The sequence below is a fragment of the Zonotrichia albicollis genome, chromosome 12, assembly GCF_047830755.1.
Source record: "Zonotrichia albicollis isolate bZonAlb1 chromosome 12, bZonAlb1.hap1, whole genome shotgun sequence".
Taxonomy (NCBI): Eukaryota; Metazoa; Chordata; class Aves; order Passeriformes; family Passerellidae; genus Zonotrichia; species Zonotrichia albicollis.
The window spans coordinates 13,878,511-13,902,905 of record NC_133830.1 but is presented as its reverse complement, the minus strand read 5'-3'; the positions used below and the strand labels follow the sequence as shown (position 1 = coordinate 13,902,905).

The 24,395-nt window shown below is 43.0% G+C and overlaps 1 protein-coding gene across 2 annotated transcripts in view; it reads left to right on the top strand.

Moving 5' to 3' along the window:
• Window positions 1-252: 252 nt before the first annotated feature.
• Window positions 253-24,395, top strand: part of USP4 (ubiquitin specific peptidase 4) — a 31,940-nt gene continuing 7,797 nt past the window's right edge. The window contains exons 1-13 of one of the 2 annotated variants that reach the window (XM_074549923.1): window positions 253-476; window positions 594-751; window positions 992-1,122; window positions 4,547-4,673; window positions 6,274-6,419; window positions 6,602-6,663; window positions 11,811-11,954; window positions 12,593-12,710; window positions 13,872-14,045; window positions 14,651-14,809; window positions 15,630-15,854; window positions 17,366-17,449; window positions 17,812-17,906. In XM_074549923.1, coding sequence (XP_074406024.1) covers window positions 370-476; window positions 594-751; window positions 992-1,122; window positions 4,547-4,673; window positions 6,274-6,419; window positions 6,602-6,663; window positions 11,811-11,954; window positions 12,593-12,710; window positions 13,872-14,045; window positions 14,651-14,809; window positions 15,630-15,854; window positions 17,366-17,449; window positions 17,812-17,906 — 1,730 coding nt within the window. In that variant the 5' untranslated portion in view covers window positions 253-369. The remainder of the gene's footprint in view (window positions 477-593; window positions 752-991; window positions 1,123-4,546; window positions 4,674-6,273; window positions 6,420-6,601; window positions 6,664-11,810; window positions 11,955-12,592; window positions 12,711-13,871; window positions 14,046-14,650; window positions 14,810-15,629; window positions 15,855-17,365; window positions 17,450-17,811; window positions 17,907-24,395) is intronic. The other variant, XM_074549924.1, reaches the window with a different exon arrangement.

Genomic DNA, 24,395 nt, shown 5'->3' with positions numbered 1-24,395 from the left:
TGCGGAGGCGGAAGGGAGCACAGTGTTCGCACAAGTGTTCTTATCTGAGCACTCAAAGAGGCTGGCGAGGGAGCCCTCTCGACCACGAAGCTCCCTCGGGGACGAGGTCTATCCCCGCGGGCAGTGCTCCTGCTCCCCGGGCTCCCCCTGCAGCCCCCGTACGAGCGCTCAGCGCACACCCCGCCCTTCCCAAGCGCCCTCACGGTGCCGCCGCAAGATGGCGGCCGCCGCCATAGCGCGCGCGGCCCCGCCCACCCCGTCACGGAGCGCGCGCGGGCGGGGCGGGTCCCTCCCACTCGCCCAGCGCGTGCCCGCCCGCGCGCTCGCGCGCGCTCCGACCTCCGCCCGTGCCGGGTCTCGCGCACGGACATGGCGGCGGCCGCGGCCGGCGGGGAACGGACCCGGCCGGACCCGGCGGAGCAGCGGGCCGAGCTGGGGCCGCTCCTGGCCACGGCCCTCCGGCCCGGCGAGTCCTGGTGAGCACACCCGCGCCTCCCCTCCCTCCCCGTCCCCCTCCCCTGCGGGCGGCGGGGCCTGCGGGCCGAGCCGCGCCGCCGCTGAGGGGCCGCGCCGGGCGGTGCTGTGTGTTGCAGGTACCTGGTGGAGAGCCGGTGGTTCAAGCAATGGAAGAAGTACGTGGGCTTCGATACCTGGGACATGTTCGGCGCCGGCGATCCCAACCTCTTCCCGGGCCCCGTCGACAACGCGGGCCTGTTCCCGGGGCCCATCGACAACTCGGGCCTGTTCGGCGGTGAGTGCTGCGGGCAGCGGGGCCGGGGCTCGGCCGGCAACTTCCCCGCGCCGCTTTCGCTTTCGGAGCCGGGCGCTGCAGGGGGCGCGCGGTCGCACCGCCCTGGCCCTGAGGGGACCGGCCGGGCTCTGCCTCCCCGGAGCGCCGCTGTTCCTCCGTGTCCCGGCGCTACGTGTGTGCCTCTGGAGAGGAAAAGGCGCTGATTGATGCCCTGCTCTCTGCTGTCTGTCTCTCTTTTAGATCCGCAAACTCAAAGTTTGAAAGAACACCTCATTGATGAGCTGGATTACGTGCTGGTGCCCACCGAAGCCTGGAACAAACTAGTAGCGTGGTACGGCTGTATAGACGGACAGCAGCCTATTGTGAGGAAAGTAAGTATGGCTGAATCAACTTCTCCTGGTTTCATTTTTTGATCTCCATCAAACGTAAATGGTTTATTTTGCCACATGCCAGCTAAGACAGGATTCTCAGTAGCTCTTTGGAGATAATAATGTGAGGTCTTTTTGCCTTGTCTGAAAGAACAGCTTGCCTGTATTTCAGCCAAAATGCCTGAATGTTTAGGGTTCTGAGTTGATGGTTTATCAGGAACAAGAACCCTGAACCTTGTTCAGGTTATGATTCTTTGGACTAGAACAGTGCTTTTATATTGCATAGAGTAGTTTGTACTTTGTGGGTCAGTGTAAGTTGCTGGTCAAACTAGTTTATCTTCCAGGACAGAATTAGTCTTTTGGTAGAGATGGATTAGGGACTTCTCTGGAGTGTAAGGTGATTCTTATTTTCTCTTCCAAAATTGTGTGATTCTAAAATCTTTATAAAGAGATGGATATATGATTTTGTTCTGTAAGTCATATTTTTGGTTGACAATTGCAGTCATCATTCTGAATATGTAACCTGTTTTGTAAGGTGAAATTGGCAAGTGTTTGTTTTCATTTTGTTTGGGTTTTTTTTGGTTGGTTGTTTTTTTTTGGAAAGTGTATAGGTAAAAGGTTTTTTGTTTTTATTTAGTTGTAGCCAATTGTTCTGACTAAATTGAGCAATGCCAGTGTGTGGGGCTCATTAAGAAACTAATCACTACACCAAGTGTTGATATAATATGGAATTAACATCACTTATGTTTAAGCAGCACTGTGTTGTAAGTAAGGATTACTTCAAGGTGTGCAAGACCTAGCAAAGTGTGGCACCAGAAGGGAAGTAAGATCAGGAAGTGCTGGAACATTGTCATTCAGTGTGGGCTAGAAATTGCAGGTAGTAAGAAATTCTGATGTCTTAGGAGTGGTGAGTTAACCCAGGATCACCTGGGTTACTTCAGGTTCTCTCAGCTGAGTAGACAGAACTCCCATGGAAGCAAGAAGCAGGAGAGGAGAAATAATTACAGCATTAAAGGAGAAGTGGTTTTAGAGGAACATGTAACGTCTTGAGGAATTGCAGGTCTGTGCTGAGAGGGAGAACTGGTGCTGTCAGTGATCAGTGCCTCTCCAAGTGAGGGAGCTTTCCTTCCTGAGCTGGCTGATTGCTGTCACAAAGCCCTTTTTTGTGGCACACACTCCCTTTTCTGAAAAAATTGAAATTTGACAAGAGATTTGGGAGCTATCGGGGAAACACTTGGGCTTAACTGCATGAGCCTTCTTTTGTTGTGGTATCTGATGCTGCTTTCAATAGTGCAATAACCAAGGGGGTAGAACTCAGTGCTGGTTTACAGACCTGACATGCCAGGTTATTCTGGGTCTAGTTAAGAGTAAAGTTTTCAAGTTTTGAATTGCTGTGAAACTGTCAGTCTCAGTTGTTAATCTGATAAATGAAGGGGGGTTTTATATTTAAGAAAATGCTAAAATATAGCAGAACAGTAGGTTTGTGGGATGTAAGAGCATCTTACAAAAATCCAGTGGGTCAGTGAGACACAGAAGCTGCCCTGCTGCACCTGAGTAGGATGTGGGCAGGATCTGGTTACAGTATTCCCCAGACTGCATTAAAAGTCAAGCACTTAAACTTGTGGTCCTTGAGTGCCTTAAGACTTTTCCTAAAGGTGGATCAACTGTAATTCATACATAAAAATATCCATAAAAGTAGGATCTGGGAAGTGATTTTCAGGCATCTTTATGGTTTTAAAAGATATTTCTTCCATCTCTGTGTTTAATGATCAGAGCCAAGTACAGGAGGATTAGATTTGATTTATTTGTGGTTCAGTTTCTTTTGATAGTCTCAAACCATATTTTTGGGCAGTCATCTCTGGAGTCCTGTGGGAAGGTTTATTAATGTGCTTCCTCAGCAGCTGGGTTGTGCTGAGATTGCTGGGTAGTGGCTTGACATGAGCTGTCCTTTGGCAGAGAACAAGGGAGCTGCTCAGATGCACTTTAAAAGACATCTGCAGGTGATTAGAGACTCCATTCCTCCATCCTGATGGACACAATGATCTGATCAGGAACTTCTTGGAAAGAGTTCTTTTCTTTTCTGAATATGGCTCTTACTTGTTTCTAACTACAGAATGCTGGAGAACAGGAAGTCACGTTTAGTGACATTTATTCTGAAAAATAAATGGAGAACTTTTGACTTGGTTTCTTTTCTTTCCTGGAAACAAGTCTGCTCTGCTTGTCAAGAAGCTGCTTAAACAGGGAGTTTTACTTTCTGTTGTAACAGCAAAGTACTGAAGATCTTGTCAAATGTGTTTGTTAATTATTTACCTTTAAAGCACCTTGCATATCTAATACAACCTTCTAAAAGCAGCAATCCTCAGAAATGGAAGCATAATTTAGTGGAATTGTCACTATAAGTCTAGGTCTTTATTCTTTGTTTCTTTCCAAAGCTGGGTAGTTTTTTCTGTAATATGTTAGGTGTAGATCATACCAAGTCTGGTGTCACAGGAATAGAATGGAATATTTCAGTTGGAAGGGACTTAATCATCTGGTCCAACTGCCTGACCAATTCAGGTCTGATTGAAAGTTAAAGCAAATTAAGGGCACTGTCCAAATGCACTGTTCCTTTTAAAAATTATACCAGCTTTTTCAATGAAATATGTTCCATTTTCTACAAAGCCTCCAGAGAGAATTGAGGTGTGGGGTTTTCTTTTTTTCTTACTCTTCCTATTACATTGCAGTTGTCTCATAACTGGCCTGTGAAATGTGCTTTTCTTTATGGCATAATGCATTCTGTGATCTGGTGATCCCAGAATACATTAAGTGAAGAATGGTGTCCAGTTTTATGGAAGATTTTTAAAAAATATGCTGGAAGCTAGTAGCATGAGTAAATGTACTTACTGGAATATTCTCTCAAATGCAAAGTTGATTTGAAAGGTACTCTGAAATAAAGCAGTGGCATCCAAACAACTTCAGAGGTACTTTTCTGTTCTTGCTAGGAGAGAGTATTGAGGCAGGTTCTGTGTACTGGGCAGAAAAATAATTAATGCTTTGGTTTGCTCTCTTCTGGTAGAAGAGATTTTGCTCCAGTGTTCCAGCTTGGTTTAATTCTTTTATAAAACTTAACCAAAGACTAGAGGCAAAAGGTATTTTTCTTCTAGAATGCTTTGTGTTATCAAGTGTTTTTCATGAGTGCTTAGCTGACACTCAGTTCAGCTGTGATATGGACCTCTGGAACTTTGCACTGTGGAAGGAAAGCACTGGGATTTTCCATTTAAAAAACCAAACAAAACCCCCCAACAAGCTGGTAACTGAATGTGGGAGCAATCAGAGTTCAGTTTATGGCCTGACTCTCAGTTCTCCACAAGGCTCACAGCATTTAGAGCTGTGTGCTCCAGAGGGGTGCTCAGTGCTGCAGCTGTGTTGCCTTGCTCCCTGTGTGCAGGTGGTGGAGTATGGGCTCTTTGTGAAGCACTACAAGGTCGAGGTTTATCTCCTGGAGCTGAAGCTGTGCGAGAGCAGCGATCCCGACAATGTCATCAGCTGCCACTTCAGCAAGGCAGATACTGTTGGTAAGTAGCTCTCTGGTAGATGAAGCTGTGCTCTGAGGCTGTCTCAGGAGATAATCTCTGCCCTCCAGAACCTCCAGACTGGAGCAAATCTGACTTTTCTCTCTCTCTCTCATTGCTATATTTTTCACATGTTAAAATGCTGAATGTCTGCTGTCCTGTATGTACAGTACTAAACTGAAGAAAACATTTGTCTTGGTATGACCCTGGCCAAAATGCCAGGCACCCTCAAAAACTGCTCACTCACCCTCCCCTGCCACAGCTGGGCAGAGGAGAGAAGAAAATTAACGAAGGGTTAATGAGTTAAGGACTGAGAGAAAACACTGCAAGGGCAAAACAGGCACAACTTAGAGGTAGACAGTCAGTTTATTACTAACAGAATCACAGGAGGATAATGAGAAGTAAAAATAAGCCCTTAAAAACACCTCTTCTTCCCCCAGCCCCTCCCTCCTTCCCACCAACACGGCATGGGGGTTTGGTGAGTTTATCAGCTGAGGTTTTCTTCTGCTGCTCCAGGAGAGGAACCCTTCCCCTGTGGGGCTGTGGGATCCCTCCCACGGGGACAGCTCTCCATGTACTACTCTGGTGTGGGTCCAATCTCCTGAGCAGCACTCCTCCCAACACTGCTGCACTGTCAGCCCCTGCCATGGGCACACAGCCCTCACACAACTGCTGTGACGAGGGTCTCTCTTCCCACGGGGTGCAGCACTCCAAGGACAGGCTGCTCCAGCCTGGAAGCAGGGCCCTCTCTCTCCACTGGGGCTTCTGCTGGATCACAGCCTCCTGCAGGCATGGTGGGTGGATCTCTGCATCCCCCCTGGATCCCCATAGGCTGTGGTTGGATCCCTGGATCCCCATGGGCTGTGGTTGGATCCCTGGATCCCCATGGGCTGCAGGGGCTCAGTTGCTTCACCCTGCTCTCCCCACAGCCTGCAGAGGGGTCTCGTTTCCAGCACCTCCTCCCCCTCCTTCTCTGCTGACCTTGGTGTCTCCATGTTGTTTCCCTCACATGTTCTCACCTCCTCCTCTTCTCTGACTAGGAAATAACTTTGTGCAGTTTAGTTTGATTTTCTTCTTAAATATGTAATCACAGATGTTACCACCCTCTCTAACTGGCCTGTCCTTGGCCAGCAGCATGTCCTTGTTCAGAGCCATCAGGGATTGGCTCTGCTGGACATGCTGGAAGCTTCCAGCAGCTCCTCACAGGAGCCACCTCTGTGGCCTCTCCCACTACCAAAGTGCAGGCCATGCAAAACCAGCACAGCATCTTTGTGGGCAACTTGACAGTGGTAACTGAAAACTTGACCCTGTGTTTTCAGATGAAGAGAAGTTGGCCTTTGAGCAGAAAGTTCTCAGAGTGTTCTGCATGTTATTGGTTTGAGGGCTTGACAGGCAAATACATGACTGAAAACAGAAGTTTTTCAATTTTTCAGACTTAATATTTGACAAACTATATGAGCAATTATAACTTCTATAATATGTTTTCTGCTTGAAGGATCTTGAAGGACAAGTGATGTACCTCCTTGCTGAATGAATGTCTTAGTGTTTCTCCTAAAGCACTCATGTTTTAGGAATTTTGGTGGTTTTACTTTCTCCTGAACAGCTACCATTGAGAAAGAAATGAGAAAACTATTCAATATCCCAGCTGAGAAGGAAACCAGGCTATGGAACAGATATATGAGTAACACTTATGAGCAGCTCAGCAAGCTGGACAGCACAGTGCAAGATGCAGGGCTCTATCAGGGTCAGGTAAGGGACATAACTTTTTCTCTCTCTTTTTTTTTTTGTTAATGTAGTGCTTTTGCTGATGTGTATATTTTTTCACTTGCTTTTATGTACTTTGAGCAAACATTGACAATGGGATTTGCTAATGCTTTTGCAAAATGTGTAACAGACTTGCAGTTACCTTTATTACCTGCACTCTCTTTCAGGTTGTTTTAATAGAAGTGAAAAATGAAGATGGCACGTGGCCTGGACAGCATTGCCTGGCAAAGTAAGCAAGCATGTTCTAAAGGTTTCTGTTATTTTGTGCAGCTTGTTTGCTAGGCTTTAGTGACCACATGTTCTCTCTGAAAGCCTGGTTATCACTGGCTGTTGTGGCTTCCTTTGTTTTGGTTATTTTGAAGGAGAGAAAATCTGAAATATAAATATTCTTCAGTGGTTCTACTGCTGGTTTCTTTTCTTAGCAAGAGTGTGTTTTAAAGCCTGTTTCAAACAGGTTGTATAAGGATTAAATAGCTTAGGGTTTCTATAGTGCTTAGGAGGCAAAAGTGCTATTTGTGTTGAGCTAGTGTGCTTAAAAAGCTACCTCTGCACACTGCACAGTGAAATAAATAATCTGTCCTTTGCAGCTGTAGAACAGAAAGGATCTTGGAGTGTGTTCCCAAACCTGCCAGTAGTGAATGCTCAGAGTTCTGGTAGTTCCCCCTTAAAAAGGGTATAGAAATAGGTGACTAACACCCCTCCCACAAAAGACAATTACAGAAGCCTCTAAAAGTGACCCAGATTCCCTCAGTGCTCTCTGATTTAGAGAAGAGCTGGGTAATTGCAGGGCTTGGTGAAATATGGTGTGTATAGAGTGAATGGTGTAGAATGGGAGTTGCAATGATAAGGAACTGCTCATATCAAGTCCTGCTACAGAAAGTAGAATTTGATGACTTCCCCTGTCTGATGCCTGCTTGGTGCCTTTCCAGGGGCCATCTGACTTGATATTGATAAAGAAAATGCTTTTCTGTACAATCAGTTCACTTACAGAGCCTGATGCCAAGTGAGCTCATTTGAAATCAAGATACACTAGTGTTAAACTTGAAGAGTTGATGAGATAGGTCAGTGAAACCTCTTCTGAAACAGCACTTTGAGAGATCATACTGTGGAAATTAATCAAGAGAATGCCCTGAATGGGATTATAGTGAATTTTCTATAGGATTGACATGTAAAAAGCAGCTAAACATTCATATCATGTACCTGGTTGAAGTCAGTATGGGAGAGGCAGCTGTGCAAGACCAATCACAACCTTTTGTTTCTACAGGAAACAAAGCTAAAAAGGAGCTGTGTAGCATTCTCAGGCCTCAGAGCAGTCCTTTGGCAGCAGCTAGTTTGATATGTAAAGGCTTTGATTTAACCTCTAGTGATAGATAAATGAAAGTGGGTATTGGTATGTAGATTACTATTTTCTAATGACATAAAAATATTTACTTACTATAGCATGAAACTTGTGAAATGGACTTGATACTGATATTGATGGCTGAAAGAAGTGTACTAAGTAATACAAAGATTTATATGTTCTTTTGTACTTTGTCTTATGCTTTGTCCTATCTTAGGCAAGATTTTCCTTCAGTGTTCTATTTCTCAGCTCCAGAAAATACATGAGGAATTTAATATTTGGAGCTCTTTTTTTTCTGGGCTGCACCAGTTTATTACTGAAAGCTTATGAGGGAATTTTTCCTGAATTTAGAGTTTTGATGACATCAACCAAACAGAATGCAGAGCTCCCTGCTGTTGATAGAGAATTGGAGAGCACCTGCATCACTGCCCAAGTGCCAAGAGAGGTTCTGGCAAGCTGGGAGTTCATTTCCTCCCCCCTCAGAGGGTGGGTGGTTCTGTGCCATCAGGATTTTCCCCCACCGTTTTCTGCTTGTCAGAGGCACTGGCCCCCTAGCAGAGGAAATAGCTTTTCCACAGGTTTGGCAGCTGTGGAAATTGTTTCCCCAGCCATCAATCTGGCTGACATTTTACAGGAAAAATGCTCTCAAACTCCACAGCAGTCCCTGGGTGGTATATTCAGCCTATGCTTGGCCACTGCTGTTAGTTTGCTGCTCTCTAAAGAACAAAATAGTTTCTTCTTACTGTAGTTTGAAACTGCTTTTACTTCTAGACAAAGTTTCAGAAGAGGGAATGGATTTTACTTATTCTAGGAATTTCAAAATTAGAGACATACTTTGTTTCTGAAGGGAGATTGTCAATGACTCTGTGGAATTTAGTACTCTTAAATTGTTACTTACAGGACTCCCAAAATAAAGTCCTGAGCTAGCAGAATTCCATTTCAGCCCTAGCACACTTTTTTTCTGCCTTTTTTTTTTTTTTCATCCTGGATATAAGTTTCTTAGTGAAGACAAATAAGAAGTTGTGTTAGTTCTTGAAAATAACACCTTTTCCACCTGGGATTGTACTTGAAAACTGAAGTGAAGTTGTATTTAGTGTCTGCCTGGTAGCTGTATTTCTCCCTTTTCAATATGCAGCAGTAAAATACCTTTTGGTTGGAGCTAGAATTTTCCTGCTGTTTACTCATGGCACTGTGTGATTTCAGAGGACCCCTTCAGCACTGGGTTAAATATTTTGTGTGCAGATCTTTATTCCCTGACTGTGAAGTGTTTGAGTTTGCAGCAGATGCCAGGCTTGCAGAGGAGCCCTGAGGATGTAACATAAGTTCTGGAGGCTTTTACATGTAAGAACTTTCTAAATGAGCATCCATTACTGCCTCTGCTTTGTCAGTTGAACAAAATCCCAGCTAATCTGGCTCTGACAAAAACTTTTTGTCACAAAATTCCTATTTTATTATTGGTTGTGTAAAGGAGGACTGACTCTGCTGCTCTGAAGGTGGCCTCATCTGAATTGAAACACTTTTTCTGTCTGTGCCTTTCAGCCACTTGAAAGCCTTTTACAATGTTTTTCAAGTTGTTTAGTTTAGAAGTTTTTTTTACCATATGGACTCAGAGTAATTTGACTTTATCCTCTTTGTCCTGTAAGTCTCCAGATTTCTCCTCACTTGCCATTTGTGCGGGTTTTTGACAGGTTTTGTAGCCAAACAAAGCAGCTGTCTTTACCTGCAGATGGGCACACAGTGTGCTGCAGTGTTGTGAAGATGAAGTTGGGTTTCAGTGGTCAGATCATAAATTTCAAAGATGAAATAACTTTGTTCTCTTACTTCAGAGCAAGGTCTTGGGGCCTCCATTTCTGAGGGAGCAGAAGTCACATCCTGTGAGAGAGATGGCAATAGAGGGAGCAGATGCCTTTGACCAAAGTCTGCTTGTTCCACAGAAACCCTTTTTGTGGCACTGGGGATAAATATTTGGCATCCAGGCTGTCTGTTGTCACTGTGTGTGAGTGAGGCAGTCCTTGAGAGCTTGCAGTACTCTGGGGTCACTAACAATGGCTTTCCAGGCTTCAAGTGGGAAGCTTTCAGAGAAAAATGTTTTTCTTTGCTTCTCTCTGTGCCCTTCACCTGCAATCAATGGCTGCCTTTGTGAGCATCTTGGGAGATGAGGGGAAACAGCTGTCCTTAGGAAATCCTTTCTTCAGCAGTTACACACAGATGAGTAATTTCTAAAATGTAGGAGTATGTAGAATTCTTTATCTTCCTAAATACATTTGGTTTCTGTTCTTTTATTCTCACATGCAAAGCTCTTACCCTCTCTTGTTGTTTTGCTACTTACATGAACCTTCCCAATTTTCTAGCTGGAACTTACTCAAGATCCTGGATGACTTTGTGGGTAGCACCTTGTGAAAAGCCTCTTGACTTGTGTCTTACCTTTGCTTTCTGATCTGTTTTTTATCTTCCTTTGTAATTCTTAGCTTTTTTTTGTTTGTGTAGGATGCTGTTGAAGTACTTGGAACTCTTTAGTTGCCATGTGACTCTTGATGAAACACTGTCTCTATGCTTCTGTTGGAAACCTTGAAATCCCTTAGGAGGTTGTCCTCATTTTCCTTTTTCACCAGTAGATTTTCTTCTTATGATTTTCTGAGTTTCTCTCTCTGGGAGATGAAATGTGTGAAGCAGAGATGCTTAGTTCTCAAGTCTAGCATTTTCTAGATTGCTCCCCTTTGCTTCTAGATAATTCACTACTTCAGACTTTTAAAATGTGTTCTTAATGGATTTACATGCTGTTGTTACCTAAACTGTTTTATTCTTGAGCCTTGAAACCCACACATATGAACATGAGTCTGATAATTGTTGTGTAGTCTAGACCTTCTGCTTTTCCATTGATTTTACTTTGGTGTCCAGGTAATCTTGAAGTTCCACCTGCAGCATGGAACAACAGAATGTTGTGTATTGTCCCAGACATGGTTCTCTCAGTTATTCTGCTAGATCTCATTCTTTCCAGGATCCTTTCCTGTATACTTTTTTGTTGTGCTGGCTGGTGAGTTTTTTTAGCATGCTTCAGGCTTTGACTGTGTTTGGGGTGTTCCAGTTCCATCTGGAAGCTCCTCCTGTAACTTGTTTACTTCTGTATTTATTTTACTGCTATTATATTTCCAAACTGTTGAGGCTGTCCAGCTGTTCTGCCTTGTCATGGCCTTTATGGCTTGTTCATTGTTGTATAGTTTTTTCCCCACTGAGGTTTTCCAGAACAATTTTTTTAGTGCCATCTGAGCTATGAATATGCATTTTTAGTTTGTATCATTTGAAAACAAGGGCCACAATAAAAAAGAATAAATTCACAAGCTGAAGCTTGACAGCCCTATCCTCTGCTGGCTCCCTGCTCTGGTTTGGGGCTAGTGGCAACTGTTGTGTGGCTGTTGGTGTCCTGCACCTTTTTAGTTTTGGCTTTGTGTGTTTATTTGGGCAGAGATGGAGAGATTAGACCAGTCAACTCTTACTATAGAGAAACTAATTAGTGTCAAAATTAGTACTGTCTTGTGGTTTTGCCTTTTTTTTATGGAACTGTCGATGACAGGACACTGTTAAATTTTAGGGCCTTGTTGGTTATCTTCTTCCTGATGAATGTTGTGTTTGAATAGATGGTCTGAGTTTCAGGCAGGGAAGGACTGACCTGGTCACTTTCTAATGCAGGTAGTGTTCTGTGGTCTTCTGATTTGGGAGGTTTTGCTTGCTTATTTCAAGGTGGTTTACTCATAAAATTAAAGCTTGCTTCCCTCTCACTCACACTGAATTGCTACTTATTTCTGTCTGGGACCCAGATTCGCCTTTAAGGAATAATTGTTGCTGCTACTTCTGGTACCTTTTTCCTGATGTTTCTGTTCCAGACAATTGTTTGGAAATGTGATCAAACAGATTAAAGCAGTAAATTCTGTGTGGGGTAACTAACTATAGCTCAGCAAGTCCTTGGAGTTTTGTGGGAGGTGGGGCTGGGGATAAAGAAAGTAGTAGCACTGTTTCTGCTTCTTTTTCCTTTCTCCCAGATCAAGCACTGCAACTAGCAGAAACTTTACTACCTCTTCAAAATCATCAGCAAGTTCTTATTCCTCAGTGTCTGCCACTTCTGTCATTACTAACGGTGATAGCAGTAACTCCTATGGACTCAACAGCTCCCACCTGGGCAGGGGGTAAGAGCAGGAATGTTCTTTTTGTTTTGTCACCCTTCATGTGAGTGATCCCTTGCATCCTTGCCTGAATAGAAAAGGAGTGTGATGGTGCCCTAGAGGACTTCTACTACTCTTGTGTACCTGTTTATTTGACTTGGCTTTTTGCAACCACTGCCTTCTGCTGTTCCTTGCTGACTTGCAAAAGTAGTGCATGTTCCAGAGCTTACTAACTGCCAGAGCATTGCCTGTTTTTTGTGGTGACTCAGAGCATGAGGGAAGGGATTGTGTTCTTTTGTCTGTCTGCCAGTGTGGTAGAAGCCTTCCAGGTACAGATCATAATTCTCTTATTGTTCCTTAATGTGCATTATCTAGATTCTTGCTGTGTTAGGGTAGTGTGCTGTTTACTTACAGACAGAGGAAATGAATGTGTTATGAGCCATAAATAAATAACAGACTTTGTAAGGATTAATGTTTCCAAAGTTAGCATGTACATTTTTTCCCTGGTATTCAACATTAGCCCCTATGAGGTAGCACAAACAGGTATCCTGATTAAAAAAATTCAGTAAACAGTTTTCTGCCTTGTATTTGATGTGACTTTTAAATAGTAGTGAGACTCAACAAACTCATTGTGGAGTTCACTGTATTGTCTTTTCTTGCAGAGGTTCTGGGTTTGGCTGTAACTCTTACAACTGCAGGGACAGTGCTTCCCTCTCACAGCCTGGACTCTGTGGACTCAGTAACCTTGGAAACACCTGCTTCATGAATTCTGCATTACAGGTAAGAATTAGAAAGAGCCCTCATTAGAATTAAATAAAAGATTAGTCTCATAATATTGTGGATTAAAATCTGTGAAAAGAATATTTAATGTGATTCCATGGGGAGACTACACCTCAAAAATAAACAGACCAAAAAGTCATGTTTAATTTGGCTTATATTTAGCTCATTAGTACTGTAAAACAGATGACAGTGTTAGGGACTGAATCTGAAATATGTGGCATTTGAAATGGCCAGGGGAAGTTGTATTGAGCAGGTGCCTGACTGTAACACAAGGTCCCAGTGCTGTGCCCTGCCAAAAATGTCTGACATGGAGGATGTTTTGGCTTGTGTGGGCTGCACAAGTGACATGAGCAGCTCACTGTGTGCAGTTCTGGGCCTGTGTAAAGATTCTTGAAAAATGAAGAGCATGAAAAGCCACAGGAAGGGTTCAGGTTCATTGTACAAGTTGTTAAGGTTGAAACAGTGATGCAAAGCTAATAATTATTTCTTTTCTTTTGAACTTAATTTCTTAGGATTATTTTGTTCATTTTAAAGAATGCAAAAGCTTGCTGGAGTATTTTTTTGCTAAGAAGTTCAAACAAAATATGAGACAAATTGTATGAATTTTGATTTAAGGAATGGGCAAACTTCTAGTGTGATACCAATGCTGTGAAATTACTTCAGTCACTCTGTGATGGCTTTGAAATCTGGAACAGGTCTTAAAATAACGAATGCATTATGCACATGGTATTCAGGACACCACAATAAACTTGGGCTGCCCTGCTTTTTGTTCAACATGACTTTATTTTCAGTTGTGTCATGGTATCATTAAGCTACTCTGTTTTCTTGGACTTAGCTAAGAGACAACTTGAAAATTTTTTATTATCCAAGTGACTTAAATCAAATGTACTTCAATCTTAGTTTGTCATGCAAACTAGTCATGTTAAGGACTAGTTACTTTCTTTCTTGTATTTATCATTATGCTTTAATTTTCTAGATATCAGTCTTTCAAATGCAGATTTCTGCCTTAATTTTTTCTTTGTTTTACTAAACAAGCTTCTGAGTCTCACCAGTTTTGTTAACTTGGTACATGTTCTGATGGTGAAAGTTGGTTTTGTTGTTTCATTGTCACACAAATCTCTTGTCCCGTGCAGTAAATTAATTTTCTTAATCTTTTCTCAGTGCCTGAGCAATACTCCTCCTCTGACTGACTACTTCCTGGAAGATAAATATGAAGCTGAAATAAATCAGAACAACCCCCTGGGGATGAGGGGAGAAATTGCAGAGGCCTATGCAGATCTCATTAAACAGATGTGGTCTGGGAGGCAGTCCCACGTGGCCCCACGGATGTTCAAAGTAAGTGTGTCCTGTTCCTGTAGCACAGCTCTGGACAGCAGAAACAGTGCAAGCTAACATGCCTGCCATGTATTTTGATGTTATGAAGGCAGTAAGGACAGAATTGCTCCAGTGTTTCATGGTTTGTGAATGCTTTTTGGGGTACAGGGAGGAGCTTGTGAGCAGTGTCCTTCCTCAGGGTTTGCTACTGCTCTTTAATGTTGCTTAGTAAATGCCCTCCCAGCCTGAGGGCTGTTTGCAGATGAATCAGAATTTGCTGCAAGACTAAGCAAGGTCGTATGAATTGCCAGCTGTGAACTTTGGTCAGTGAGAAAAGGTGTGCAAGTTACAAATCTAAACATTTAAATTATGAAGTGAACATCAAAACACATCCCCTTGTCTATAACTTTGTTTATTGGTGTAATGTTCTCATTGCTTCAGTGTGAAGAGCTGCTTTCTGCTGAAATACTGAAAGTAGCTGGGGAAATGGTTCTGGCACCTTTCCCTGCATTAGCATCCAGTTCACCATGGCCTGCTGCCCACAGAAGGTGATGCTGAGCTGAGCTCTGCCATTCAAGCACAGCCTGAGTGTTCTGTGTCCCCTCACTGTTGCCTTGGTGTTTCAGACACAGGTTGGGCGATTTGCTCCTCAGTTCTCAGGATACCAGCAGCAGGACTCCCAGGAGCTCTTGGCTTTTCTGCTGGATGGCTTGCATGAGGATTTGAACAGAGTGAAGAAGAAGCCCTACTTGGAGCTGAAGGATGCCAATGGCAGACCTGATTCGGTACAGTGCCCTTTGCTTAAGGACCCTCAGGGCATTTAGTTGGGTTCTGGGACACTCCTGCCCTTCCTGCTCACAGGCCACACAAACATCCTTCCCACAGAGCAGTGTCCTTGGCACAGGACAGACTTGTCATGCCTTGTTGCTCTCTACCTAAATAGAGAAAAGGAATTATCTTAGGAGCTTTACCTGATAGAGGCCCAATAAGTTTCTTGTTTTCAGTTTTCTTCCTGAGACTAAAAGTCTCATGCTAAGAGCAGCCCCTGATTGCCCTGAATAGACAAATGCCAGATGCCCTTTGGTAAGGAGTTTATAAGTTGTCTTGTGAAGGTCTTCAGGGAATTGTAATTTGTCTCCTTTTAGCCTGTCTTTGTGAAACATGGCCATCATTTTCCAAGACAAAAAAAACACTGCTTTTTTCCTTGAGAGCTGTAACTGCAGTTGCCTTTCCAAAGCAGCAGGCAGTGCTCCATTCCATCTGGAGAGTGGAGCAAACCTGCTTGTCCTGAAGAGCAGCATGTGACCCTGTCACTGTCCCCTCAGCTCTGTTCATGCTTCTGGCATTGTGTGCACCAAGGAATACCTGATCAAACTCAGCCAGAACAGATAGATTAAATTTTACTTGTTGCTAGGCATTAATTTCACTGAGAAGAAATCCCAGTGTGTTGTGCTTAATGTACACATATTGGTAGTGCTCCTTCCCTCTGAAATTGACCTATCAGTATCAATTTTCCAAGTTTTCTTTGATCCTGGTGCTCAATCCACTGTAGAAATCTTTGCAAGAAATAACTTCTAATATATTTTTTTAAAATTGTTTTTATAGGAGGTGGCAAAAGAGGCATGGGAGAACCATAGGCTGAGGAATGATTCCATCATTGTGGATATTTTTCATGGTCTTTTCAAGTCTACCCTTGTTTGTCCCAAATGCTCTAAAGTTTCTGTGACCTTTGATCCCTTCTGTTACTTAACTCTGCCCCTGCCCTTGAGGAGGGACCGGCTCATGGAAGTTACCCTGGTGTATGCAGACCCACAGCGCAGGCCTGTCCAGGTGAGGCATGCTGGAGACACACATTTCTTTGAAGTCATCTGAGTTCTATTAGATTTTAAAATTGAGACTCTTAAAGTAATCTGAAGGATATTGATGTCCACCTTTGAGTGAGGTAGTATGGGTTTTCTGATGAAAAATCTGGGATATGAAATCAAGTGACTTCATAAAATCTTGGTGTATGAAACTAAAGGCCATGGTCAGCTGGAAGTGGCTTTCTGTGGTGAGGTGACCTGTGTGATGTGCTGCTCCCTGAAAGCAGCAGTGTGCTTACAACATGTAAAGATGTAACTTACATTGTGCCCTGGGGTGCACAGCCTGTCAAAGGGGGCCACTGTCCTCTGCTCTGCACTGGGGCAGCCTCACCTCAAATGCTGGGGGCAGTTTTGGTCATCACAATACAAAAAAGACAAATCATTAGAGACTGTCCAAAGAGAGCCATGAGGATGGTGAAGGGGCTGGAGGGGAAGCCTTATGATATCACAGCTTTGTTCAGCCTGGGAAGAGGAGACTGAGGGGAGAAACCTTGAGGTCTTCAGCATCCTCAGAGGGAAGTGAAAAGGCAGGATCCCTGTTCACTTTGGAGACCAGACAGGACCCAAGGGAAGGGCCTGAAGCTGAGCCAGGGAGGGTTTAGGCTGGATGCCAGGAGAAGGTTTTTCACCCAGAGGGTGGTTGAGCCCTGGAACACTCCCCAGGGCAGTGGTCACTGCACCAAGCCTGTCAGAGTTCAAAGAATGTTTGGACAATGCTCTCAGGCACAGGGTGGGATTGTTGGGGTGTCCTGTGCAGGGTCAGGAGTTGGGCTTTGATGGTCCTTGTGGGTCTCTTCCACTCAGCATATTCTGTGGTTCTGTGATTGTAAATGGGTAAGGCTGCTGAATTTCAAACAGAATTGAAAAATAACTCCTCCTGGGGAGATAAAAAAAGAAAAATGACATTTGCTTTTTCAGCCTCCTCAATAGACTTGTTTTAAATTTGCCCCCACTTTATTTTCAAATGGATACACACATCCCTGAAGTAGCCTTGTGCTTGCCACATGTCACAGAAGCACAAGCTGGGGCACCCAGGGAGAGGGAGTGGATGTCCTTGATGCAGTTCTGGAGGAGCTGATTGGCAGCATTTCCATGTCTGTCAAGATTTTTGCCTTGACTTTCAGCAGCATTGAAGAGAATGGCTCTAAGATGTTTTTTATCACAGAAAAAACCAGCAATTTTATGTTCTAAGCAAGCTGCTGTGTTTGGTGATTATGTTTTTTCCTGGGTTTTACTGCTGCTGAGCCTGATCACAGCAGAAGGCTGTTCATGGCTTTCATTCCCTCCAAATCCCTGCTTTGTGTAAGGCAAGGCTGAGATCCAGAAGACCTTAAAGTGTGTGGCTGTGACCTTAACTTCAGCAGAACTGCTGTAAATTAAAGATTTAAGAGTTTTAAGATTTTATTTCCATTTTCTTGCTCTCTGCCTTGTATGGGTTTCTTTTGCCTGGTGTAAATATAACATTATTTTTGTTTCTAGTACCGGGTTGTGGTGCCAATGATGGGGGCCATCTCAGATCTGTGTGAAGCACTTTCCAAACTCTCTGGTGTTCCTGCAGAAAATGTAAGGATAAATGGAGACAGTAATGTTGATAAATGTTTATTCTTCTTGAAGCATTTTGGTGGTCTAGCTTTTATATGGGTGATAAGCTGAACTTAATGGGTTAGTGACAAAACTGTAACAAATTAAAATGCTGTTCTTTGCTTGAAGATTTAAAAGATGCATGAAATAGTCTATTCTGATAATTCCATTGCAGTAGAGAGGTTTAAGAGAAGGGACAGAAAAGCAAAGTGCAGCTGATGTTGGTATGCTGACAATTGTGTTAGAGAACTGGAATAAACTGTAGCTTGAATTTAAAGGTAGTTTGCCAAAATTTATGTAAGTTTTTACTATAATCACTTTGCAAATCTCACTTGCTGTCCTAGATGGTGGTGACAGACGTGTATAATCACAGATTCCACAAAATCTTCCAAATGGATGAAGGTTTAAATCATATCATGCCAAAAGACGACATCTTTGTGTGAGTAAACTGGGAAAATGCCACATGTGAAGAATACTGCAAAACATTTCCTTTGATTTTAGGGTCTGAAACCCAGTTCCTCTCCCCTCACAAGACCTAAACCTTCTTGTAGACCTTTTGCATGGCTCAGCAGCACTGCTCCTACCAGCAGGTCAACATCTGCAGTGTTCAGCTGGTATTCTTCTAACACAGGAGGACATGGCCCTTGGATCACAGTAAACTTTCAGTCTGGTCTGTGTTATGCAGTTTAGAACTTCCTACAAGCCTCTTTAGGACATAATTACATCTGGATTACACTTTTGCTCTTACTGACATTTTTACTTTTGCTCAGGGTTGTTGTTACGTTTTCCAAATCAGCCAAAAGCGTTGCACCATTAGTAGGATAGTACAAAGTCTAAGTTGTTGCACTCTGCCTTTCCAAAATCCATTGTTGTTAGAACACCCTCACTGGGGGTTTTTATGGGCTCTTGACTGGTACTAAACACTGTATCTAACTGTTGCTGTGAGGGCAAAGCTGAGGATTTGGTCCTGCTTGGTGTTCTACATGTGTGTGGTGAGTGAGATATTTCCAGTCACCTCTGAAATGTGGTGAGGAGAGCAGAAGGTGATCCTCTATTGCAGCTGAAATAGGAGAACATTCCAGTGCAAGAATATTGCTGCCATGGAATTGTTTGGTCTGTGTGGAGACCTGCACTGACATCCTGTGGTGCTTTGTGAACCTTTCAGGGGGTGGGATGCTGTGACATCCTGGTGCTCTGCTGTCATGCTGTCTGTTGTGACCTTATTGCTGAGATGTAATGAAGGAGTTCTGTAAAAGTTGTTGTCTTCATCTGGGTGACCAGTTGGGATCTCTGGGAAGGAAGTTTGGCTTCTATGAAATCTGTTTGTAGAGTGTTAGTTTGTAAGTCTGTCTGTCTCTGCAGCACGTAAAACATTTTAAAAACAAGAAGCATGATATTGCAGTGGTAATTGCAAAAAAACCTCTGCTTTCATACAGGCATAACATATTGTAAATCCTTTCCCAGAAAGTAACTGTGTGTCTGAATCAGGTCTGCTGTGGGCCTGGGGCAGGCATTGGCTGAACTGCAGCTCCAAGTGGATTTTCCTTTGCAATTGCCTCTTCCTTTTATGTGCAGGGTAGCTGTAAATGAGGTGCTGCTGTGAGTCACAGTGAGTGAACTGACCTGGGTTAAAAATAACCTTCTGAGGAAGAGGAGAGGTAGCAGGAGGAAGTTTTGCAAATCCTGTTTTTCCATGTATGCCCTCCAAGATCTTTTCAGCACTAAGAGGCAAGAGCAAGAAGCCAGGCACCAGGGCAAGAATTAGGAAAAAGCTGTTCATAGGAAGTCCTTTTAATGGGTAATGCTGCCAGGAAAAAGATATGTAAAGTAATATTCTACTACAGCTAAAACCCAGCATTCTTTTATTGAAAGAAGTCTTGTTTAAAAAAATGAGCAGAAAAACTCTTGTTCATAAAGAGGAAAGTTTTTAAAAGGCAATTGCATAATTACTTCTAGTGTGACAATCTCCCTGCCTTGCCTGGTTATAAAAGTTCTGCTGTTAGGTGTTCTAAGATCATTCAATGAATATTAGAGTAGTGTGAAGGTTCTTGACTTCCACTTTGTTTCCATCTATTACTTTTTTGTCCTGCCAGCTTCAAAACCTGTTTTCCATTAGGGGATGTACTTTTAGTTGTGGATGTACCTCTCTGCCTTCTGTTTCTTGCAGAAAAGATGGTTTTACAGTTAAAGAGAAACTTGTCACGTGCTGCTCAAGCTGTTGTGTTTGTGCCAGAAGTTCCAGGCAGTGCCTTGGCAGAGCAGGTTTCTGCCTCCTGCAGGTGCTGTGTAATGTGTGCCTGGGGAATGTGGTATGTGGTGCTTTGTTCAGATTGCTGCTGCCAATAGCTTCAGGAGTTTCTGATATCTCAGCAACTTCTTAGATTACTGGCAAATATCTCACTGGTTATTAAAAAGAGGAATAAAAATACTTCAAAAAAAATAGGTCTTTCAAAACCTTCCACCTTTAAAGAACAAACTTGTTTCCACTTGAAATGTTGAGAAACATTTTATTTCCCCTGAGTCATTGAAGAGGAGTTTCTCACTAAAATGAATTTTTTTCTTCTTAAATTGAGGCAAATTCTTTAGAGGAGTGACAGGAAAAGACTTGCTGCTTGTGACTTGGAGGATGCTCTGTGTGCCTGCACAGTCCATGAAATGTTCAGCTTGGAAAAGATCTCCTGTACTGGTGATGGAGCTGTGGGGTGTGGAATGGTTACACAGAGTGATGCATCTCTGCTGTTCCTGGAAGAAAACTGGCTTTGTATCACTTAATGAAGGGGAACAGATGCCTTTTATTAGAAAGTACAGCAGTGTAGGGTTTTACAATCACAGTATTTTCACCCAAAAATCACGGTTGAAATCAATAACTTAAGAAAGACTCAATAAAACCATGCTAACTCATCAAACATTTGTTTGCACTGTGTTTATACTGGATATTACCACAAAAGAAACTCTTAAGAACACTTTCTAGAGTGTCGGGCTGAAAAGATAGCAATTGCTTTTTAAGAAAGGAAGAATCCTTCTGGAAGCTTCTTGCCTACCATGTTTTGAAAACTTAAATTTTTTCCTGAGATTTGTATGAATCACTTAATGGCCTTGTATGGTAAGACTAAAACATACCAGCTTTGAGTCTAGGAAGATAGAAGTCACAGAACAGATGGGTTTTCAATAGCATTACTTATCTATAAATCAAATAGGGAAGCTGCATCATTTCAGGGTGTTGGGCTCAGTGCAGTAAAGCCAAGTGAGAGCTATGTCAGCTTTCAGGTGTGAAAAACAAACTGGAAAGGGATTATCTGGTAGTCCTGGCACCTTTTGCAGGGTGTGTTCTTATACACTAAATCTTAATGTAGGTGTGCTTCAAGTTGACATATAATGGGGCCTGGGATATGACTGAGTACTGCCTATTAATTTTTTAAATTCAAGTAAAAGGTGTTTTCTAGAATCAAAGTATCTCTTGTATTTAAATGATACTTCATGATACTTGCTGTCTGATGTGCTTGAATTCTTTCCTAACTCAGGTTTTATTGATCCTGTCCCTTTTATATACTCATCATGTGCTCTTATTTCCCAGTAAGGTTCAGTAGCAAGACTGCCCTGTGGGAAAACTGTAATGTGTATATCTTGCTCCTTGTTTTAAGTAGTTACAGTTAGATGCTAAGTTTCTTTCACTGGTTAGAAAACAAAGGGAAAAACTATCCAAAACAGAGTTAAATCAGTACAGCATATTCAGAAACAGATATTTCTCATGTATATTTCCCCCAAACTCGTGTGCATGTCCCAAACTTACATTTTGAAATTACACATGGCTCAGTGGGTTCTATTGATTTTTGAGGTCTTTTTCTGAAGGATTTTGTTGGCTGGTCTTTGAATTGGGCTAGGCTCACAGGCCTTTTCTTTTGTTCTGAGTGAATGGATTCACTGAGTGAATTCTGAGAGAAGCTGTGATAAAGTGAAGGCCACACCCTTCCATTTAAATAACTTTTTTTAAGGTGTAACAGTTTCCTCACCTGAGAAGCACTCCTCCCTTCCTCTGGCAGAAGCAAACCAAGGTTGTTTTAGTAATCATCTGTGCTTATTTGCTGAACTCTGAGAATCCAGAGAATGGTAAGGCAGCACAGAGCCCTGGGGCTCTGAGTTCATGAGCAGCTGCCATCCAGTTTTCCTGTGTTCCTTGCTCTCATTATTCCCCTCTAAACATGACCTTGCTCAGATCTCCCACCTGTGATCGCCTTTGTGGCTGTCTCCTGTAACAGCAATCAGTTGTGTTGGTGGTTCTGAAGCTGTAGGATCTGCTTGTAGCTTAAACTGGCAGTTCTTGCCTTCTGTACATTTCTTAGCATCATATTAAGTTGTTTCAGGATTGAAAAATTTAATTATCAATGTCGGTCTCTTCCAGTGTTTCTGCAGGCTTGCTTTGCTGAGAGCAGTAGCCAGGCCTGCCTGTGACAACAATACCCCTGTGGTTTGCCAGACCTCTTACTGTATTGTGCACTGGCCAGCTGGCAACACACATCTCAATTCAAAATTCAAAAACTCCTAATACTGCGGGAGATTTGTGCTCCAGCAGAGCTGTGGCTTAAAAAAATTAAAGTCAGTACTTTTGTACTGGTGTCTTGCTTTTGACACCAATGTCTGTTAAGTCTCAGCTTTTCATTTGGGCCTCTGTTGGTTTGTTAGTGAGCAGATCATGGATTTCCCTGAAATGCTTGGGTTGGAAATGTCAGGGTGCAGGAGCTCTCACAACACATTGCAGCAGGAATAGAGCAGCTGGGATGGGCCTTGGCTTTTCTGAGCATTTGCTTGACAGAGGACATGGCCTGCAGAATAGGTATTGTAGTCCAGACTGTTGGTGAAATTTGGGAAATGTGCTGTATGTGGGATGTATGGATATTGAGCTGCCACCTTTTATGGGATATTTCAGTGGCAGGAAGAACTATGGGGGTTTTTTCTGGCTTTCACCCTAGGGTTATGAGGGAAGACACATTCAGGTTTTGCAGGGCATCTTGGACATCTTGAGATGTACATTGTGAATTTTAATGTGCCACTAAAGTGGTTGGGAATACTGAATCTGGGGGACTGAGGAAGGGGGCAAGAATTGGACTCCATTTGGAACTTAAGCTGAATGGATTGCAGTTTGGAAAATGATGATGTGCCCTGGATGTCTAAGATACGTTTTTCCTCTGAGCTGCTCAGTTTCTGGTTCATCAGTTCTTCTGGTTTATTTTCTTACCAGTTGAGCTCTCTGATAGTAAAACCTCAAAAAGAAGAAATGCAAATACACACTGGTTGATATTTAGGTGACTTCAAGTAACTTTGAAATGCATTCCAAAATTTGCCTGACACCTTTTACACAAGAGGACAAAACCACGTTTTCTTCTCCTCTGAGAGGGAAGGAGGATTCGGACATTTTGGAAGTTCTCCAAGCCTGTTCTTTCACAAGGCTTTGCACTCATCTCTTTCTCATCTTGACAGGTTTGGAACTGTCAGGTAGACCTGGAGCAAGTTGTGTTAATATTTATCAGAGAAGAGCTGAGATGCAGAAGTAGAGAGGGTTGCTAGAAGCCTTGAAACAAGATCACTGATCCACCATGCAGGGGCAGTGCAGCCAGAGAATGGTGGGAGTATCTCACTTCTCACAGCTGGATATGGTTCTCTTCAAGCATGTTGTTCTGTGGAAGGACAGGGAGGTTTGTGGCAAATGATCTGAAATCTCTCCTGTAAAGGTGGTCTGCAAATCAATTTGATGCCAGTAGTTCAGTGTTTGTGCTGAATGCTCTCATTGCCCAGGCTAAGCAGAGCACAGCACTCAGCACACAACCCAAACACTTGCTGTTTCTTTTCCCCAGGTCCTGGGAAGCCCAGCCCCCCTAGGACCTCCGGCTCCCGCTCCAATGTAACCCCTCCCATGCACCTGCTGGTGCTGTCCCATCACCAGGGATCCTGCTGGAGCTTGGGGCCGGCCTACAAGGGCTCAGGTAAGTCCCACATGGACACAAACTCCACAGCCCATTGCAGGGGCGTTGCTCTTAGTGTTTCTTCTTAGTTCTGAGGAACTAAGAAGAAAAATGTTCTGATGGATCAACTAGATACCCCTGTTCTCTTAGCCTGGCTCATGGGGCATATTACAGAACATGTATTGTTTATGTTGATAAAAGTTCCACAAATTGATTTGCAGGTCACCTTTAACCCGTAAAAGTGTGCATATTTGAATAGCATCTATTCAGTTTGCCATACATGCCATGTTTTCTGCCTTCTCTTACAACATGCTGTGTATTACATTCAGATAAGTTCATGGTCTTGATCAAACATCACTGGCTGCAGAGATGTCAGGTTTGTTAGTATGACTGAGCCTACAGCAATTACTGAGCTCAGTAAGTGAGGTCAGCAGACCAGCAGGTCCAGTAGTTTTATACAAGACATTTCAGATCTTGTAGCAGACTGATCTGTGAAGTTTGTTCACACTTATTAAAACTGGGCTTTTCTTGTTTGAAATGAGGGTTTGCGTCCTTTCCTAAATGAGCTTGTATTTTTTTAAGCCAAGTATAAATCTCCTGTGTGAATTTCTCATAATTTTTAATCTTGTTCCTCTGAAAGACTGGGAAAATCTTTTGACCAGGTTCTGTGGTGCAAACTGTCCATTGTCTTAAGAACATTGCATTTTCAGTCTCTGATCTCTTAGTTGACTCGTTTGTATGTGTTCTGGTATTATGAAAGGAAGTAAACAGATCAGGTGTATCTCCACTTCTAGAAGAGATCAGAATATGTGCCACAATTTCTCCCAGTTTTTTCCAATCCTGTGTTTATTCTTACTATCTACTTTTGACCCTGTTGTGGTTTCTCAGCAGCATCTCTGGTTGTTGTACAGTAGTAACTCCTTCAGACAGATCTGTTTGGCAGCTTCTGCAAAGCATTTCTTCCTGCCTTT